The sequence below is a fragment of the Lynx rufus genome, unplaced genomic scaffold (genome assembly GCF_022079265.1).
Source record: "Lynx rufus isolate CCGP_SWC_20201006 ecotype Redwood Valley unplaced genomic scaffold, mLynRuf1.p SCAF_2, whole genome shotgun sequence".
In the NCBI taxonomy this organism is placed as follows: Eukaryota; Metazoa; Chordata; class Mammalia; order Carnivora; family Felidae; genus Lynx; species Lynx rufus.
Genome location: NW_025814834.1, coordinates 83,109,137 through 83,130,916, shown reverse-complemented (window position 1 = coordinate 83,130,916; position 21,780 = coordinate 83,109,137). Strand labels below are relative to the sequence as shown.

Genomic DNA, 21,780 nt, shown 5'->3' with positions numbered 1-21,780 from the left:
GTGAGTTCCTTGAGGTAGGGATCCTGTTTCTGCATTTAGGATCCATTCCGTGCCTCTAGCACAGCACCTTGTAAGCCATCAACTCGTATTAAGGGGTAAAAATAAGTCCTAAAAGAACTAAAATTTGAAAAAGTAAATACTTGTCTGACCATCAAATATGTCGATCGAAATCAGATTTCCTCTTCGGCACATAATAAGTATTTGCGAACCTATTACGTGGAGAAGAGTTCTCAACACAATGCTTTGTGTATAAAAGGGATGGTGGGAATGCACTCAAATTGCACACGGTGATAACTGCCATGGATATCCTGACCGGGTTGACAGCCCATCCTCCACGAGTTTTTTCCCTTCTTTTCTTTTTTAGCCAAAAGACAAAACGCTTAAGCAGTAGCTACAGGGTTGGGACGCGGAGCTAGGACTGGGGGCACAGACACCAGCTCGCGCGCACTGAGCTCCGCTCGGACTGGTTCACCCCGGCTTCCCCCGCGCCTCCGTGTGGACGAGGCGTCCCCCCAGAGGAAAGACAGGGTGCCGCAGACGCCCGTCGGAGTCACTGGCCACCCGCCCTGCCTCAGGCTCCTGTTCCTCTTGGGCTCCCACTGATCTTGCGAATGTACGCTCCAAAGAGACCAGCGGGGTGCGCGAGTAGAAAACCAGGCGCTCCAGGTCCCCGATCGCATCCAGTCACCCACCCACTCGAGCCCCGCAGCCCAGCAGGCCCAGCAGGCCGGACGCCGAGGCCTCGCGGTAACGAGCCTCCATCCGCCCCGCCTCCTCGCCCTCCAGCCGGCCCCGCCCTCGCACTCACCCCTCCCCCGCTCCCGCCTCGCTTCCCCGACAATCTCCTCGCGCTCCCGGCCCGGCACGCGCGCTGCGCCCGGCCGCCGCTGCCGCCGCCGCCGTCGCCGCCGCCGCGGCGGAGCGTTTCTCCGCGGTGCCTGGCTTCCAGCTTCGGGCCGGAACCGGAAGTCTGGGGGGCGGGGCCGGCGGAGGCCAGGGGACCGAAAACGCGGCCGAGCCCGGAGCCCGGAGCCGGAGCCAGAGCCTGGACCAGAACTTGGCCGCCGCTTGCACCGCTGCCGCCGCCGCCGCCCGCTGCTCCTTCCCCGCGCCGCAGCTGCCTCGGCCGCCACGGCCGTGAGCTCGGCCGTCAGTGGTCCGCGGACTTTGGGTGTCCGGGTTGAAGGTCGGTCCGGACGTCGGACCCAGCTCGGTTCCCGGACTGTCCGGGCGGCAGCGGACGCCGCCGCCTCCTCGTCGCCTCAGCCTGGCGTTTTGTTCCGAGAGACCCAAGAGGCGAGCGGAGCTGACAGTGATTTTGACAGTGATTTAAAACCGCTTTTGTTGTTGTTGGCTTTTCGTTGTTTGGTTTTGTGTGTTGTGCGTGTGTGTGGCGGTTTTTCCCCCGTGGTGCATTTTTTTTTTATTGTTGTGCTCTCTCTTTTTTTTTTTTTTTTTTCTTCTTAACCCCGTGAACGTTTTTTTGGTCGGGGCTTCCGAATATGTTTTATGACGGTTGATTTTACACCAGGAGGTTTGTCTCCGAGGAAGACCCAGGGAACTGGATATCTAGCGAGAACTTCCTACGGATTCCTCGGAGCCTCGGGAAAATGGGAGCTGCTGCAAAGTTGGCGTTTGCCGTCTTTCTTATCTCTTGTTCTTCAGGTAGGTGCATGGAGCCCGGCGCGGCGGGGCTGCTGCTGCTGCTGCTGCCGCTGCCGCCGCTGCTGGCGGCCGCGGTTGTTGTTGGCCGAGGTTGTTGTTGGGTCGGCGAGCTCCAGTGGAGCCTGGGGAGGTTTTCCCCGACCCGGAGCCCCTCGGCTGCGACCCCCCAGGTCTGATTGTGATCTGGAAACCTCCGTGAATTTTTCTCGTTTAGAGTTAGGCTGGCGAACTGATAAGAGTGACTGCTCTGTTGTGGAAGTGAGAAAGTCATGGTTTGTGGCCATAACACTGGATGACAGCGCTGGTTGGGTTGCAGTTAAGCCACAGATACCACAAGTGACAATCTATGCAAAGGTTTGAGAACCGAAAGGCGTTTTCTGGAATGTCATTTACTGTGGCATTCTCCAAAATAAGGGTGTTTTATTTTAATCGTCTTTTAATTAGTGCTTCACCAGTGACTATCACGACAGAGATCAAGCCAGTTGTTACTTAATTTTGACCGTGAGAAACAATGCATCATATCAGCAATTTCATCTGGGTCTCCCTTTACGTTTTCTTCAACTTCACTGTCCAGCAGTGTTAAAAATAGTTGTAGTTGTTGTTGTTGGAGTATTAACAATAACCCAGTGCTGGAGAGGTATGCCTCTGTGTGTTGGTAATGTGCTGGCTTTCAACCACCATTTATGTGCTCTTTTCTGGCATAGATTTTGCTTACCTACGGAATACTTATTTTAAACGCGTTGTATTGAAGCATTGTTTTTGGTTTAGAGCAGCCATTTGAGATTGTTCATACTGTCAAATACACTATAATCATAAAATAGATTTTGCCCAAGGTTGGAAGAATAATTTGGTCCTTTTATATTTGAAATTTTGATTTTGTGAGAACGTTCTATGCTTGCAACCAGTGGTTGGAAAACTATCTAGTCCTTTGTATTTGAAATTCTGTAAATGAATATATCATCTAGCTCAAAGGTGCAAATGTACATAACAGGAGAGTTTGTTTGATAGATGAAACAATTTTAAAGTCACAATGGATCTGTTTATCATAAAATTCAATATTCAGTTACTAGGTTGTGACAGAATTATAGGGGGGGGAAACGAATTGACAGGTTTCATGGCCATGTCTTTATCTCGTTTGCTACAGGGAAATTAGAGGGTGTTAGTCTTTTCTTTGTGTACCTCTGTGGTGTGTGTGTGTCCATCCTCCCAACCCTCCCCCCCCCCCTTTAATAGAATCTTTTGTAATGTATAGAATTTTGCTGAATGGTACATTTCCTTGTGGTTAATAAATGGATAAAGTCTAGTCTTATGTCTGTAGTGGTATTGATCAGTTCCGGGTGGGCTAAATGTGTTGTGAAATGGCGATCATTGCCAGAGATTAACCAAAGAATCATGTCTGTTTAAATGGAAGAAGGAACATGCTTAAGGCAGGCTGACAGTTCTTTTTGTGCACGGTTTGGGGAGGAAGATAAACAATGGTGTCTCTGAAATGAATGAATACCTTGATAACATTAAACCTTTTGCTTTTGTGACATGACTTAACTGTGTAGTTTTTATTTTTCCCGTAGTACTCTTTATCCTGTGTTCCTGTATGTTCTGGTTGGTAAACTCCTCTTGTTCAAATCCCTTTCTCTGATCTCCTGCCCTTGAGGAGGAGGGGCATCATGGCCACTGACCAAGGAATTGTGGACATTATTCCCTCCCAAACCCACCTGAGTCACACTAATTGGTGAAGGAGGTTATTCTTGAGCAGTCTCAAGGTATTACTTCTGGAAAAGCACGCTGTCGCTACAGATCTTACAGCTTCCTCTGCTTGGTTTGGAAGTAAAAAGAATTGAGCATTAGTTTTTTTGTAGGATCGTTTTAACTGGGCCAAGAGGTTAATAACTAAAATTTTAAAATACAGTAATTTTGTTGCTGTAGAGCATATAGATATATATATATATAGCACACAGAATTACATAAAATTGCTACTAAATATTGTTGCATAGTTTTTTTTTCAAATAAAAAATTCCTAGTTGAACTAAAATATAATTCTGCTGAAGATCATTGAAATCATCTGAAAGACTTTAATCCATGTTTATGTATGAAGATTTTAGTACTTAAAATATCTGATTTTTTTAAAAGGCTTTTGTTATGAATCAAATATACTCTAAAAAATTATTATGTTTCTTTTCCTAATTGATTTTTCTGTGTAATATGTAAATTTGGCATGCTGGAAGCATGAGGATGGCTATTTTTATGTGAATTAAAAAATTTTTCAAGTTGTCAGTTTTTAGTTTCTGGATTTTTTTTTTTTTTTTTAAGCAAATGAGAAATGGTGGTAAAGAGCTCTTGTATTTCAGGATTTTTGGATGGACGTTTATTGTTTTCTTTAGTATTTTGTGGACTTTGATTTTTCAGTTTCTATCCTGTGTTATATATACTGGAGACTGATTTTGCAGACTGATTTTGCATATTCTGCGTTCTTGTAGAATATGGCCAAATATGTAATTTCTTTCTGTAATTCCAGGGGAAACATTTTGGAGTTTTTCCTTCATCCTCAAATGCCTTCAGCTTCCTTTTGTATTTGAATTTTTTCATTCTCCTTATCTTTCCTCAGATTCTGTTTCAAAACACAGATCTATTTCTTAGATTTTTATTTGTATGGTTTTAAAGCATTGTGGTTAATTTGTGTCTTTCTTCATAATTCCTTAAACTGTGAAGGTGCGTTTAATACTTGCTCTAGTACTTAGGTTTATCCTACCTAGAATGATGCAGCTATTGTGGTATTTGAATTGTACTGTATAAGTTGAGAATTTGTTTGGATTTCTGTGAGAGCTGAAGGAGTCTGATCCATATATTCCATGAAATAAGAACTGGAAATAAAGTAATTATCTGCATTTCCTTCACTTCAGTTAGACAATACTGTGTGTGGGGGGGGGGGGGGCCCGTGTGTGTTTCTGTGAGTGAGTGTATGTGCAGTTGGAGGGAGAATTGGCAGTACAGTGAATCTTCTGGGACTCTTCTGAACTTTGGCTAACAAGTGATAGATATTAAATGCTTTGTTTTCTACAGGCAGAATCTCTTAAATCTAGTCTGTGATCAAATTCAAATATAATATATTGGAACATTAAGACCATAAGAGAAACAAAATAAACTCCCTCTCCTACTTATTCATTTTGAATTTTTTTCTAAGACAGTAGTTCTCAAGCTTGGGTGTCTTTTGCTCCTTGCCCCTGCACCTCTCCCCCCAGGGGGCCTTTGAAGACATTTTTCCTTGTCACAATTGTGGGGGAGGGTGTGCTACTAGCATCTAGTGGGTAAAGGGCAGGGATTCTGCTAATCATCTCATAATGAACAGGACAGCCTTCCGAAGTGAAGGGTTATCTGGCTCAAAATGTCAATAGTATTGACAATAAGAAGGCTTATTTTAAACTTTTCATTTTTGAAAGCATTGGTATATTAGTAAAAGGGCTTTGCTTTCCTCTCCCATGGTCAATCATCCAAATTTTACAAGTACATGTTATTGATCTCCAGGTGACCTTGTATTGAGAGCTTCCATCTTTTATCTTTTAAAATTAGAATGATTATATTAGAGAAACAGACTATAGGTATGCACATTATTTCATCTTATTATACTTTAATGAAAATATTTTGTTGACTTACGAATAAACTCTCCAATCACTTTGCTATGATGGAGAGTCCATGAAGACTGTATATTCATGAATAGGATGAATGATTGGTCAAGGTATCAAGTTTAATTATATTTGCTTTTGATCCAGTAGTGTCTTTACTGTAATAATCGTCTTTAAGGATATTTCCTTTTATCCTTATTAAAATCAGTGTCTGGACTGTGTGGTGGCAACAGGATTATGTGTGAGAGAAAGAGATGAACATGGTGCCTGTAAGTTTCATATGGAAGAAATATGTTTACTGTTAAATGTCTGTGAAAGGTTTCAGAGTATAAATTCAGGGTTTTTTAAAAGGGTATTTCATCTTTTTTAGATAACTTTAATTTGAAGAAATATTTATTTATTTTTGAGAGAGAGCGTGTGTTGTGTGTGTGTGTGTGTGTGTGTGCATGCACGCGAGCAGGGGAAAGCAGAGAGAGAGAGAGAGAGAGAGAGAGAGAGAGAGAGAATTTTAAGCAGGCTCCACACTCTGTGTGGAGCCCAACGTGGACTCCATCTCATGACCCTAAGATCATGACCTGAGCTGAAATCAAGAGTTGGACGCTGGACTGAGCAACCCACGTGCCCCAATTTGAAGAAACTTTTAAAGTAGTTTCTTAATTACATAATTTTCTGAAGAACCATTGGCTGGGTTTTGGTTATCATTAGGCTCATGTAGGGTATACTAATTAATATTCTGTGCTCTATCACAGACCCTTGTCCTTTTTAAGGTTAAAATTTGACCATAATTAATAAGTGCTTACTTTGTTTTGAAATCTGGTTTTAAGGAAGTTAACCAGCCAGGTAAGGATTAAAGTGAAAAAGTTTAAGTAGCACTACACCAGTGAAAGGAAAAATTCTGAAATCTCTCCCACAACAAGTATGCAAATACGCCTTATACTATCTTTGTAACACTTCCCCATACATATATATCTCTGGTACTATTGACATTTTTACCTTTTGGGTTTACCAGACTCCTTGTTTCATGAGAAGTAAAGCATAACTAAACCAAATGAGATTTTAATAATCTCTAAATGTTCCTTTAGATTCTAAAACTATTTTGTTGCTTTTTTACTTTTGTAAGTAGTGTACTCTTATATCTCATCTTTGGTGTCTCAGAAATCTGTGATTTAAATTTGTCTTTTCATGTTCTTTTATGTTGCTACTTGTCAAAGTAAGGTTAGCAGTGTTTGATATTGGGGTCACTAGTACTCCTTCCCTTTTTATTCCATATTCTGTAATTTATAATCTCTTCTGTTCCCTTTCCACTTTCTGCCTTCTTTGTTTACTCTTTTCCCGGCCTGCTCCCCACTGTTCCTTCTCTACTTCCCTAAACTATAGGCTGCTTGCTTGTGGAACCCACTTGTTGCTTAGCATCAGGGGTGGCTCAAGAGGGCACACCCATGGTTTAAATGAAAACAGGTTCAATTTAGGATGTTTGAGAATTAACCAGATAGTCTTTTCCACTGTTCTTTAAATTGTTGGTTTCTGGAATACCACACACACACACACACACACACACACACACACACACACACTTACACTTGGGAGTAGTGTTTCTCTCTTGGAATCAAATGACCTGAACTGTAGATTGCTCTTACACCCTTTTTAATATTCTGGTTTTCTTTAACTCTTTGTTTTTTTTTTCAGAAAGTCTGTCTTTTGTTATTATTCATTCATCATCTCTGTTTAAGCCAAAATTTGACCAGACCAGAGAATATATTTATTGCTACAGCTGGGACCACATCAGACTTCCTCTGTGGTAGATTTAATTTTGTTAGGTTATGATAGTCATGTCTAGACAGAACATTGATTTCAAATTGACTATTGAACATGAAAGTTCCAGGAATAGTGTATAGGGGAAGGAGAAGGAGAAGTCAAGAGGTAAGAAAACTACTGTAGATAGCAATTGACTTTCCGTCATTCTCCAACTGGATTTCTGTTAGGCACTTGCGTATACCCAAATGCATCTAGTAGTCACATTTAATAAAGGGATCTAAAGGAAATGTATTGTTGTCTTTGAGGTTTGATTTTTAAAAACTGTTAAATGGTGGGCTTAAAGGAAAAAAATGGGAGGTTCTTACAGATACTGGACAAGAATGTGGTCGTGGTGTCAGTGGACTTTGGTTCTGGTGCCAGCACTGCCACTGTCCAGCTCATTCATCATTTCTCTTACCTGAATTATTGTTGCACTTTTCTAGTTAAGACTACCTAGGTTCTTGTCACTACTTCCTTTTCCATTCCATCCACATATGACTTCCAGATTGATCTCATTAAAAGATAAATCTAAATATGTCACTCCTACTTAAAATGTTTCACTGTGAGTCACCTTTAGCATGAAACCCAAAGTCTTGGAATGGCATGTACTTAGAATGGTGTTTTATCATTGGTTCCTGCATGTTTTCTCTAACATCTTAGTATATTGGTTGGCTAAGGGAGTTATATTTCCCTGGTTTACATCCTGGCTTCACAGTTTAACCTTGGGCAAATCACTTTACTTTTTGTGCTTCAGTTTGTCATCTACAAAATGGGTATATTAACAGTGCCTACCTGAGAGAGTGGTTTGAAGATTAAATATCACATAAATACTAGGTATTCTGATGTGGCTCCTCCTTAGTGTGAGTCCTATATTCCAGCTGTACAAAGTTGACTTGCAGTTTTTTGAATGTGTCCTCCTTTATTGTGTATCAGTATGGTACCTTTGTATATGTTGTTTCTTGTCCTTTACCTGGCTAACTCCTAAATTTTTACGACTGAGAAATATCCCCTCTTTGGAAGCAGGTTTTTTTTTTTGCCACCCAACCCAGATTGAGCTAGTTACTTTCTATTCTTCTAAATGATCTTGATTCCAGCAATTATTGCAAATGTTTATTTGCCTGTATATACTTTAGACTATGAGCTCTCCGAAGACCTCTTTATCTACAGACCCAGTCCTAGAATCTGGCACACATTAGGTGCTGAGCAAATGTTTAGTGAATGAATGAAGTGAAATTTTTTAATTTCTGGGCCTGAATTTTCTTTTATGTACTAAAGCAATAAACTTGGATTAGATTATTCCTGGACTTTTTTTCTGTCTCTAAAAGCTTTATGATTCTATAATCCTAAGGTTAGAGTTTAATAGTGATATTTTATTAAGAAAAAATGATTTTGCTGGTTGTTGTTTTGCTGCTGTCCTTAAGTTCTCTTCATTTTTTTGAAATGCTGAGTTTCTGATCCTTAGACTAAATATTTTAATGTAATTGGAATTGCAGAGATATCGAAGGCATCTTAGAGAGCATCAAGTTCTGTGACTTTCAGCTTTTTTGACCATAACTCACAATAAGAAATGACACACTGCATCATGACTCAGTTCCCTTAAACATAAATATGTATATGTATTAGAAATATTTTTGTGAACTTGTACTATGTGTAAGACTTTTATTTATTTTTATATTCTATTTCACTATTTTTTTTGTTGTGATCCATTAATTAATTCAGTGATCAACTAATGGGTTGATCTAAGAAATAGTGACCTACCTAGTTCAACAATTCCTTATTCTCTCCACCCAATATTCTGACTAGAGAAGGAAACTACAAAGGAAATATGTGCAGTGAAAAATATGGGAGCTGAAAGATGTGCTCATTATTTAATCTACAATAGAGAATGTGTACTTATGTACAGAATATAGAGAAAACTTCCCAAGGGAGAACATGGACCTGCTCTGTCTAAGCTGTTTTCTCTTCTGGATTCGTTGGATAAATTAAGCACACATTAAGGTGTTAAAACAAAATTAGATTGTAATTTTGAAGAGTTCAGTCCCCCCCCCCCCCACGAAAGGCTTGCTGGAGGACATAGATAGATCCTAATAATAGGGAAAAAAAATAATCTTGGCAGGTAGTTGAGAGGGATGTTCATCTTAATATGAAGGAAAATGTACAAAATAGTATCATTAACACAGAGAACATTTGACAGTAAACCTGACCATGATGGAAGGCAAGTTGAAATGAAGGAATTTTGACTAACTCTGAGGAAGAGATTTATGAGATGAGAAGATGTTTATAATTGCTTGAAGAAGTAAAACAATCTTAGTCAAGGGGGTTCAATCAGATGAAAGGTAATTAAAACTAAGAGGGGATAGGAGTGGATGATACAGATCTTGAGGATGTTTCAAATATATAAAAATGTGGAATATAGAAGAGCAATTTGGTAGCACTGCTAAATAAAATTGGTAAGGAAATAAACCAGGAGAAAATAGGGTGCATTTTCATAAGTAAAGAGATTCTAAAGACAGATACGGATTTAGATTATAAGCACAAATGAAAATACAGACATAGATTTGGAATAATAAGAGTACATAGGAAACGTGAGTACGTGTGATATTCTTTTACAGGGGCAGAGACACTGTATGATGGAAAAGTCTTCATTGTATAGTTAAAGAATTCTAAGCACTCGTGGCTCACTATGTTGTTTGTGTTTAAATAATGGTCAGATTACAGTAACTGCAATTATTGCTCATACTGGCCATCCAGATTATATTCTTTGAAATCTTCGTGAGGCATTTTCCTCACAGTAGATCTTGGTTCTGTATAAGTAGATTTAGAAACTTTTCTGACTTGATATATGCTGTTCATGTCTGAATCCTAAACCTTTTCAATATCATTCTTTTGGACTAGATAAAAGCACTTTTTTCTTCAGTTAACTATTTTCTTAGTAGCTCTTGTTACATTGGGAATCATTTTATTCTCTAATTTGCTGAAGAAAAGTAAAGCAATAAGATAATTATTAGAAGTTCCCATTAGGGAGTGGTTGCTTTTTAAAAGATTTGAAAAATGAACCATCTTTACATATTGTAATAAAAATAATCTATCTATATATAAAGCTTTGACAAAGGAATTTTCCTACTTAAGATTTCAAACTTTATAATATATACTTTATAGAAATGAAACCTTTATTAGGAAATATCTGTGGGTCTTCACATCTTTATGACTATACATAAGTTAAGCTTGCTCCAAAGCATTATTTTAAGAAACCAGGGCAGGGCAAATTATGAGATCTTGGCAAGTTTCTAAACCTCTTAGATTAATTTTTTAAATTTGTAAACCACGATGTATTAAATGAAGTAACATGCCACATAACAGTAAATGGTTTATAGTAGATGTTACATACACATATTAGCTTCTAATCTGTGTTTAAGTATTATTTTTAAGAATATAATCTGTAAAAACATTTAAAAATATGGATTCATTTCTTGGAATATGTTTTTTAATTTGCTGGTAAATTACTTATCAGTCAATATGAAATAATATTCTGACTAAATGATTCAGCCAAAGAAAATATCACTAAAGAGTGCCAAATAGGAGCCAGGAAATATCTAGAACATTCAGATAAGTTTTTTTTTTTTTCTTTATGAAGAGTTCTTTAAGGTCTCCTTGTTCCAGCATGCATTAAAAGGAAACATTGGAGTACATTTTCATTTCTATTTATTGGAATTTAAAATATTTTTCTTAGTTTCACTTAAACCTTAAGTGTTTCAAAATTTTTCATGTAAAAGTAAAGTCTTGAAAGATTCTTAAGTCTCTTATAGGGTAACAGCTGCAAGCTTTGAAAACATAATCATTTAAGTTTTGAGATCAGTATTTTGAATGTGGTATAATATTTTGGACTAAAACTTAAGAGTCTCATTCAGATTCCTACTTTGCTACTTACTCTTCTTTTACCTTGGCAATCACTAAGATTTCATTTTACTCATCTCTAAATTAAAGAGGATGAAATAAGTATTCATTTATTAACAAATATTGAACTACATGCTAGACACCGCTAAGTGCTTGGGATGCAGCACTGAACAAGACAGATATGATTATGTGCTTATGGAGCTTATAGTCTTAAAGTAAGTAGCCAAATGAATAAAAATAATTACAAATCATCATATGAGTTCTGACAGAAACAAACAGGGCCCTGACAGGGTAACTCTTTATTCGCCTCACTTCACATACCACAAATCTCTAGTTACTTAGTTTATCTGCCTATTTACTATCTGCACTTTCCACTACTGGAGTGTACACTCTAAGAGGGGGGTCTCACCTTTATTACAGTACCCTCAGGGGATGCACAGTTTCCAGAACAGAATAGAAAGAAGCTCAGTAAATGTTTGTCTGTCTGCCTGAAGAAGTGAATGCAGGCTTGGGACTGGAGAGATAGACTGGGACCAGATCATGCAGGGGCTTTGATCTAATGTGGGAAGGAGTTAGAATAAAATCCAAAGGGCAGTGGGAAGCAGAGTTTTAAGGAGGAACTGGATCTGGGTTATGTGTTAAGATCACTTTGGCAGCTCTCTGGAAAATCTGTTGGAGATATGTAGAAGTGAAGAGGTGAGATTAGGAGGCTGTTACATCAACCTAAACTGGAGAGACTCTCCAAGACCCTTCTAGCTTTGAACATTCTCTGTATTTTAAAACTTGCCTACACTTAGCCAGTCTTCCTCTCAGATTTTCTTAGTCACCTCATATTCGCCCTGCTTATTCCTTAAAAAGAAGGGATAGGCTTATTGTGCACCTGAGGACTTTGAATACAACATCTAAAAAAAAAAAAGAAATAAAACTCTTAAAAAAGAGATAATAAAACACAGACCAGAGTTTATTGAATTTTTGTGGCTAGTGCCTACATTTAGATTTTGTACATCTGCTAATTCATATTCTTATTTACTAACCATTTCTAGTTCTCTGAAATTTTGACTTTACTCCTTTTCATATGCCTATATTTTCACAAGATCACCTCTTTATTGTTTTAAACATGTAACATAGTTATTGTTGGTATGGTTGAAGATTCAGAAGTAGAAACAGCATACTTTGTATCTTAATTCTTAGGAGTTTGATATCTTTACAGGTTATTGAGGTCTTACAATAAAGGCTGAAAGGATAGTTAATACTATGGGTCCTTATTTTTATTCAGGGCTGTGGCCTCTAAGTAGTCAGCTTGAATATTTTTATCTGTGAAAGATTTCAAACCTCTACTGTTGGTAGGAGGGGGAGGTAGTGCTTGGCACAGGGAAATCAACTCTATATTGGCAGAAGTTCAGCAGCAGCATCTCTGACTAGGAAAAAACTGTATTATTACACAGAGATAAAACCAGAAGAAACATTAAACTTTACTGAATTTAAAAGTATAATGGTAGCTGCCTCTTTTCATTTGGTTTCTTTCATTATGGAAGCAGGTAAAGCTGTCTTTGGTAAGCCACCTTCTATAAAGAAGTGTAGTTTTACCCTGTAAATATTATAAATAGGTCATTTTATTTATTATTACCGTAAAGTAGTTCTTGAAAAATAACTGGTTTGGTAGGTTTTGTGTTAATTGGTAGTGGAATTTCATAGTGTATTATTTGTGAATAGAAATTGCTAAGTGTTTTTATTTAAGCTAAGACCTGAAACTGCTTGTGTAAGTATACTTTAAAATGGTATGGGGAGAAGTGAAAAGTCAAAGTTAAAAGAGAATGGTAAATAGTGAGCAAAGGCAGTTGTGAGATAACTAACTTATACAAGATAGGCATGATAATAATAATAGTAAAGCAATTTGATCAGTAGACATTCAGAAGTAGAGTAAAACGTCTTTCTATGTGATGGGGAAAATGATTAAATAGCTCCTGATCATCCTTGCATTTTACATAAATATTACATAACAAATCTTACCAGCTGACGTTTTTTAATTCTCTTCTTTATTTCTTTAGAGATACATACATCTGGTTTGGGTGTTGAATTAGGAAATTAATTGCTAATTGTTTGTTAAAATGTAAATAGAAACTGCCTGTTTGCTGAGAGGGCTAGAAATAATAGAAACAATTAAATTAGGAGGCTTTAACTGCTGAGAGGGCCTAACAGACAGTCAGGTACTATTTTTTCTAGTAACTGCCTCTATCGGTATGATTTTTTGAGGAATAAGCTATTCAAGCTCATGCTCACTTCTGAAGGAGGGAGTAAAATTAAAAGATTAGGGTCAGAGAAGAAGAGTGTTGGTTATACTTTTAACGTTTTGAATCAGTGAAGGGTGGTTTTGATCTTTTGTCCACAGATCTTATCTTTCACTACTACAGCCTTAGAATAACCTCACACCAAGAATTGTAACCTAGTTAGCAACATACATTTAGCAGCTTGATTAAACAATATTTTAAAATTAATATCTGGTCTTGTTTTCATTATAGGTAAAGATAGCTCACTAAGCCAGAGAGCAGAAGAAATCAGAAGAGCCCAGTCTGTTACAGATTATAGAATTTTCTACCATTGAAACCTGTTGGCCAGTAAGGGTTAGTTAATAGAAATAAAAGCTAATCTTGTTGGTACAAATATAGCTGTTGGTTAAAACAGAATGATTTTCTCAAAAACAAATAGTAGTAAGAACGTTCTTTATCTTAACTTTAGTGAAAGTAATTAATTATGCACTTCTTGGACTGATATAGTAGAAAGAGCAGGCATTCTTAGGGAGAAAATTGGGTGTTGGGCCTTTTTTTTTTTTAAATCATGGTGTGATATACTGTGTGGATTTGGGAAAATTCTGTAATCTTCATCTGTAAAATGGAGTTTATTATACCCCTACCTTACAGGAGTACAGTGAGGATCAAAGGCTATATACACAAATGCAAGCACACTCACATAATACACTTGAAACTTTTTAAACTTTGAAATATTATTCCAGATATTTGTAATCAATGCAATGACTTTTTTAAGGAAAGCAGTAGAATGCTAGGTTCAAGTGAACTGTAACAGTTTTAAATCAGACTTTGTGATTCTTCATCAGTAGACATTATTTATCTTTACATTGTGAATAAAGAGATTAATTCTACAAAAAACTGAATATACAATAAAATATTAGAGGAATGTATAATCCTTACAGTGACCTTAAAGTCATTGCTTGATATGGCCCTTCTCCAACTTCATCTTTTGCCACCTTATTTGTTCCCACAACAAACCAAGTGCTTTTTATTCCCCCTAGCTTTTGTTTTCACTTGCCTTCCATGAATACTTATGAGGGGGGAACCATCTCTGACTTATTCACTCTAGTTTTCCCAGTGTCTGACACATAAAGAGTGTTTAAACGATATTTGTGAATGAATGTTGAATCCTTTCAAATACCAAGGAGTTCACAAACTTTTTAGTAAAGTGACAGGTAGTAAATATTTTGGGCAGTCTCTTTTGCAACTATTTGCTACTAATTTTAACACAAAAACATTTATAGGCAATACATGAATGAATGTGACTGTGTTCTCAAACCCACAAACCTGAGATCAGGAGTCACATGCTCTTCTGACTGAGCTGGCTAGGCACTCTCCAGGTGACTGTTCTAATAAAACTTTATTTATAAATACTGGAATTTGAATTTTATGTAATGTTCCTGTGTCATAAAATATTCTTTTGTTTTTTTTCACCCATTTAAAAATGTAAAAACCATTGTTTAGGGGCTATAGTAAAATAGGCTGCAGGCTAGATTTGACCCCACAGGCAGTAGTTTACCAACCTCTGACATAGGACATTGTATAAATAGCACCCCTTTCCCAATTTAGAAATGTTTTATGTTTTAGAAACTTTGGAACCTAGGAAGAATTTTCTTATAGGATCATTGTCGTATATGTTGGTTAAGTTCCCAGACTAATATCTGAGCCTTTTTTTTTACCTCTAGTGTTCTTTATTCCAGCAGTACAACTCTGCTCCCCAGCAATAACATTGTTCCTGAGAGAATATGGGTATAGAATTCTTTCTTGGACCAGAAGAAAAATAGACTCTTCCAGCACCAGCAGAATTTCCTTCTTTCTGAATCCCTCCTTTTCTACCTGCTGGGCTTTGCATCCTGGGAAGTATCTGGCTCCCTGGGGCTCCAGTATGGTGGTATGATGACAAGAATAAAAAGAGCTTCCTGTATGTGATTAGGGAGGAGGGCATGGAGGGAAAAGAGTTCCAGGGGGAGCAGAGAGAAGAAAGAAAATAGAAAGTATTAGAGTGATCATACATAGTAAGGGTAGTATTTTGTGAAACTTCAGTTATGTGTGTGATTATATGCACATATGTGCTGGGTCATAATGAAAAATGTGTTTCTTACTGTGGTTCGTAGTCATAAAGTTTGAAAATTTTTACTTTAAGGGTTTAAGATACTAATCCTGAGATCTTCCCCCCACGCCCCACCCGCTTATTGTATATGAGACCAAAATGAAAAATTGAAAGGAAGTCTTACCGCTTGCTACAGTGTGTTTTGGGTACCAAGTTACTTCATGAGGTAGTTATCTGTTTAAGAGATGAGAAGGCAGGATCTTAAACTAATAAGCTTCAGAAGTGATATTCATATAGACACTTACCTGTATGTTAGAATATGCACTTCTTCCATCATACTATGTGGTTTTGCTTGTAGGGAAAGAAGCTATATATGACTTCCATTGTGTTACAGAGGACAAAAAATATCTCAATTGGTGGCAACTCACCAGATTTCTCGAGACAGGGCATTGGCTTAACTATTAGGACAGGGTCGTAGGAAGAAAATGGTTAGGAACTCTGTATGAAGAGTGATAGGATGTGTAAGAGAGTAGAGGGCTCTGTCATTTTGCCTTTATTTTTCCTTTTCTTCCTCTCTGTACTGCTAGCCCTGCTCTTTCATACCTCACTAACAGTGTTAGCTCTTAACTAATATCAGAAACAAGGGCTAGAGGATGAGGTTTAGTGAGGAAGAGTAATATAATCTTGTCTTTAGTTGAAAGGAGAATAAGGAGGGAAACCCAAGTAGCAGGGCCACCTGGCCACCTGAACGGGTTTGCTATTCTCAGGTGGCGATTTATAAGTGGGTATAAGTAAAACAGGGACTGCTATTAATCATGTTACAAGCAGAAGTCTAGGCGATGGAGACTAGTAGCTTTGATATGCTAATTTAAAATAGTTCCTTTCCAGTTACTAAGGAGAAGCTTCTCTTAAACAATACTTGGTTAGTCCAGATTTAGTTACCCATTTTAAGTAGTTAAAAATTATATTAAATGTCTAAGACATTTCTGTTTCTCTTATATATTTTGTTAGCAAGTATGGTGAAAACTAATTTATGATGATTCTGATCTCTAACTTGATTTACAATTGTCTTGGGAAGAAAAAGATTGATAGGAAGGCTATTGTTCTTAACTAGAAAAGTAACAAAACCATAGCAGACAGATAGATACCTGGTTAATTGAATGGAAAGATGACATAAAAAATATGTTAATCTTTGTCAGGCTGAGTTGGGAGTTTTGATTTTCCAATGGGAATTACTAATTTATATATAGAATTAGTTTCAACTGGTAATATCTGAAGACTTGGACTTAATATTTTTTAGCCCTGTTGGTTAATCCTATGGTAGTGCTTACCATATTCTGTATTAGAATTGCTTCTTAATGTGTCCATATACTAGCTGACACTGAATTCTTTTAGATTCTTTCAGTGTAGTGCTTAGTGCTGAAGGTAGGTATAAGAGCCCTGGAGCCAGAGTGCCTGGTTTTGTATCCCGGCTGCATTATTTTCTGGCGCTGTGATGAAGTTCTTTTTCCCATCTGGAAAATGGAGATAATATGGTACGTTATACAGTTGTTATTAAGTGTAGATGAGTTAATATATGTAAAGTGCTTCGAATGATACCTGGCACACAGTAAAGGTTCTAAATAACTCAGTGAAAATATTAGTTGAAAGATAAGACTGGAAGAAAATACTTGCAATATTTGGTAATAGCTGATAAAGGACTGTTGTCCTCAATAAACAAAGAACTCTTAGAACTCAATAAGAAGAAAACAAACAACCAGATTTAAAAATGGGCCAAAGACCTTAACAGACACCCCACCAAAGAAGATATACAAATGGTAGATAAACATAATGATACAATGCTCTGACATCATAAGTCATCAGGCAAATAGAAATTAAAACAGCAAGATGATACTACGCACATATTCAGAGGGTTAAAATCTGGAACACTGACACCACCAGATGCTGGCAAGGATGTAGAAAAATATGAATTCTCATTCATTGGGAATGCAAAATGGCACAGCTACTTTGGAAGATAATTTGGTGCTTTCTTATATCCTCTTAACATACGATTCAGCAGTCACGCCCCTTTGTATTTACCTGGAGGAATTGAAAACTTGAGTCCAAAGAAAAACCTATATACATGGATGTTTACAGCTTATTCATAATTGTCAAAATTTGGAAGAACTAAGATGTCCTTTAGTAGGTGAGTGGATATATAAACTGTGGTACATCTAAACAATGGGATATTATTCAGCACTAAAAAAAATGAGCCATCAAGTCATGAAAAGACATGGAGGAAGCTTAAATGCATGTTACTAAGTGAAAGAGGTTGATCTGGAAAGGCTACATATTGTATGATTCCAGTTACATGACATCTGGAAAAGGCAAAATTCTGGAGACTGTAAAAAGATCAGTAGTTGCCAGGGGTAGAAGGGATGAATAGGCAGATCACAGAGGTTTTTTTGGGGATGGTGAAAATACTCTATATGATATTCTAATGGTGGTTATGTCCAAACTCATAGAATGTGCAACACCAAGAGTGAACCCTAAGATAAGCTATGGGCTTTGGGTGATTCTGATGTATCAAGGTTTGGTAACAAATGGAACACTGTAGTGAGTGATGTTGATAATGCAGGAGGGCTAGGTATGTGTAGGGTCAGGGGGTATATGAGGTTTCTCTGTACCTTCTTTTTATTGTGAACCTAAAACTGCTCTAAAGTAAAATTAAGTCTCAAAAAAATAATTGCTGCTGCTGCTTATTGTTTTTGCCTAGCACAATGTCTAGCTTGAACTGTTTATTGAACATGAATGAATAGAATCTAAAACTGAGGGAATTCTGGTATATTTAGTGAGAAATTATACTTTTTAATGTTTGTTTATTTTTGAGACAGAGACAGAGTATGAACAGGGGAGGGTTAGAGAAAGGGAGACACAGAATCTGAAGCAGACTCCAGGCTCTGAGCTGTCAGCACAGAGCCCGACACGGGGCTCGAGCTCACGGACTGTGAGATCATGACTTGAGCCAAAGTCGGATGCCTAACTGACTGAGCCACCCAGGCACTCCGAGAAATTATACTTTTGCAGATGGCTATGCTGTTCAGGATATAATAGTTTGTTTTATTTATAATAGTTATATTTATTTATATATTTACTGGACTCTGGTTTAATTCTAGAACATCAGTTTGTTTTCAGGGAAGAATACTAATATTTTCATTTATGTAATTTGGTGGTATTTTGTAAAGAGATTTTGGGGGTATCTTTTCAGAAAACTATACAAAGAATGGAGTAGTGTGTCATTTAGTAGTGTATTCCCAAAGGGGAACATCTCAGAATCTTTCTAAAATGAGATGAAGACAAAAAGGAAGTGAGTGTGTTAGGGGAAATAAATGAAATTTCCAGAAGTGTATTTTACGTGATTTTTTTCAGCATTTGATTATCATCATTTCTGGGAAGAGAACTTCCATTTATTAATGCTTTATAGTTTTCGACATGATTTTGTGTATGTTCCTATTTGATCATATTTGAATCTGTTTGAAATAAGTTTCGTGTTTTGTTCTGTCTTTTAGTTTGCTTTAAGTCAGACCCTGAGCTCTAGAAAAATAGCTTGAATTCACTAATCAGTGGAGCTAGAACTTAAACCCTCATTTTTAAGTTCAATGTTCTTATGTAAAAGTAAACGGCACTTACTAACTTTTTTCTCATCTTCCTCTGCCATTTCCCACCCTTAGTGGGGGGAGGTCTTTGCAGTCAATTATAGAGGTGGTTGTTTTGCAAATAATCCTTATAGTACACTTTGAGAAATACGTTCTTGGTGGGGAAGTGGGGAGCTGGAAGTAGCTGTACAGCAGCAAGAAACACCAAAGTGAGCTCCAATTCCAGGGCAGGGGTTGTTTTGCTCTTGTTTGACAGCTTGACGGCAACCACAAATCCGCATATGTTAATTGTGGCTGTAGGTAAATCCTGCCTTTGATTGCTGCAGATGTGCTTTTCTCAATTACTTTTGCTTTTGATGAAGACTGGTTATTTTTTTTTTTTGCCAAAGGGGTCATTATTAGGTGAGTCCCATTACACATGTGTCAGAATTTTACATTATCATATTCTTTGGTCAAATTGGGACTGACAAATTATGTCATAGCTCAGTCATTATGTAAAACAATGTTATTAATGATTAACATTTGGTAAAGCTGCCATTATTAATAGCTACCACTTACTGTATGCCTTGGGCTAAGTGCTTTTAAGTTTTAGTGATAATGTGTGTGACTCACCTTACAAGATAGATATTATTCCCATTTTATAGACGAAGAACCTGAGAGTGACTTACCTAAGGCTACGAAACTAAATAAGTTGCAGAGCCATGATATGTTACCTTGGTCTGCAGGGCTTACATCTATTCTATTGAGTCAAATACTTTGAAATGTATATTAAAATAAAAGTTACCAATTCCAGGGCAGTGTGATTTTCTTTGAGCCTGTTCTCCCCAGGTTCCTGCCCCATGTTCCCACCCTGACAGTAGCTGCTGTTGCTGTCACTCATTAAAACCTATGGTGCAGTAAACAAGGCTGAGTTATCAAATTGAGATTTTGATGTTCTAACCATGGTTCCTGTAGCTGATAAAGCAGAGCTTTCTCCACCTTCTAAGTAAAAGTTCACAGCTGCTTAAAGACTGAGAAACAGAAGTTGTTCCTTTTGGCTATATAATGAGCCAGAATCAGAACTAAGTCAGAAATCATTTGCTCTGATCACCGTTTGAGAAATTAGTGAATGAAAGGATCCAATCATTTAAAAATGATTATACTTTGATTCAGAGAGAATGAATTAATTGAAATTTGCTTGTGTAGAAGAAAACAAATCCAGATTCTTTTTGAGTGATATTTGGAAAATAATTTAATGGTAATAGTGGTTAATTGCTGACTCGGTGCCTGTTACCTGTGCTGGGTGAGTGAGAAAGAACGTATTAGGTAAGTTTGAATGGTGCTGGCATTTGGATTTGTGGTTCCCTTGCCCATATTAAGACAGATTGATAAAAAGATAAAGTACATACTTTGTTTTGCAAAATCTAAGGACTTAGTTTTTCTGTTACTGTAACTTTTATAGGTTAGCGTGCAGAAAACTGAATGATGAAGAGAATAGGAAGAGAAGGTAGTCCCTTATTCTGTGTTTCTTACATTAGGAAGAATGAATGACAAACAAATAGTAGAAACTCATAAATCCGTAGGGATTTGGTTTGAATTTAAGTGACTGAATTTATAGAAAAACGAATATTGTAATATCCTTTATCTGTTTCTCTAGAATTGATATCAGCCAATATTTAAAGGGTACCTGCTGTGTCCTTCTTAGTATGCCAGGTACTGTGGAGGTTATAAAAGGAATATGAAGTTTTTGTTTAAGAAATAGTCACGTTGGAATGATAAACCTTATACTCTGAAACATAATAAACATTTTGAAACTTAAAATGTAATACAGAAAGCATTTGACACATTAATTACTAAAATTAATGGTGTTAGGCACTAAGGGGCATTTCTCTCTCTTTCTCATTTGGAGGCTTTGGTTGTCTTTTAGGACTTTATAGGTAAAGGATGCATTTCAGAAAAAGCCTTCTTGGCTTTGTTTCTTCCTGAATTTAGTGCTGCTACAGTAAAAGCACCATGAAGATAGGGATTATGGCCTTCGTGTTTATCACTGCATTCTTGTGCCCAGTGCTCAGTATTTTTTGAGTGAATTAATGCCAGTCCCCCTTTTTCCTCTGTCCAATTTCTTGAAAGGTTTCTGCCCTACACTGGCTTCACATCTGTACCTTCTATTTTCTCTTCAACCCATTGTCATCCTGAAGTAAGTGAAATAATCCCCTTCATTTTCTAATTGCCTAAAGGATTCTTCTTACCTATGTTCAGTCACTACTTGACTTTCCTGTAACTTTGATGTTGTTGTCTACCTGTTCTTGAAATTCTTTTGTCCCTTTATTCTCCTGCTTTTTCTGACTATAGCCACCTCACCACCTCAGTACTCAGTCTGCCTGTCCTTTTAGTTTTGTGTTTCTCAAGAGTTCAGTCTTCATGGAATTCTTAATCTGCACATCCTTCCCTGGTGAAGTAATCCCATCTCTTATTTTTAACTAAATGTAGATGTCCAGAGATATCTCTCACTCTGATCTCCCTCTTGAGCTCCAGACTTATTTATTAGTCATCCAGTGAACATTAAGTATATGTGAGAACTGGGAATAGGGGGATGAATAAGACACAGCCTTTACCCTAGAGGACTCAGTTTTGTTGGAGAATGATTAGTAAAGGAGCAGTTATGTAGCACATTATATCTATGTTAGAGTGTCTAGGGACTACAGAAAAAGGTGGCCTAATTCGGTTTAGAGGGAGTCGGGTAACGTTTTCCCTCAAAGATGTTTGAAGTGATTTTGAACGATGACTAGGAGTTCACCAGGGGAACGGAGTGGGAGGAATATTTTATGTTGTCTTTGTCA

The 21,780-nt window shown here is 37.5% G+C and overlaps 1 protein-coding gene across 1 annotated transcript in view; it reads left to right on the top strand.

Annotated features, from left to right (window-relative positions):
• The first annotated feature begins 1,463 nt into the window (after nucleotides 1–1,463).
• ACVR2A (activin A receptor type 2A) overlaps nucleotides 1,464–21,780 on the top strand; it is an 81,590-nt gene continuing 61,273 nt past the window's right edge. Inside the window, exon 1 of the mRNA XM_047085222.1 lies at nucleotides 1,464–1,665. Coding sequence (XP_046941178.1) covers nucleotides 1,611–1,665 — 55 coding nt within the window. The 5' untranslated portion in view covers nucleotides 1,464–1,610. The remainder of the gene's footprint in view (nucleotides 1,666–21,780) is intronic.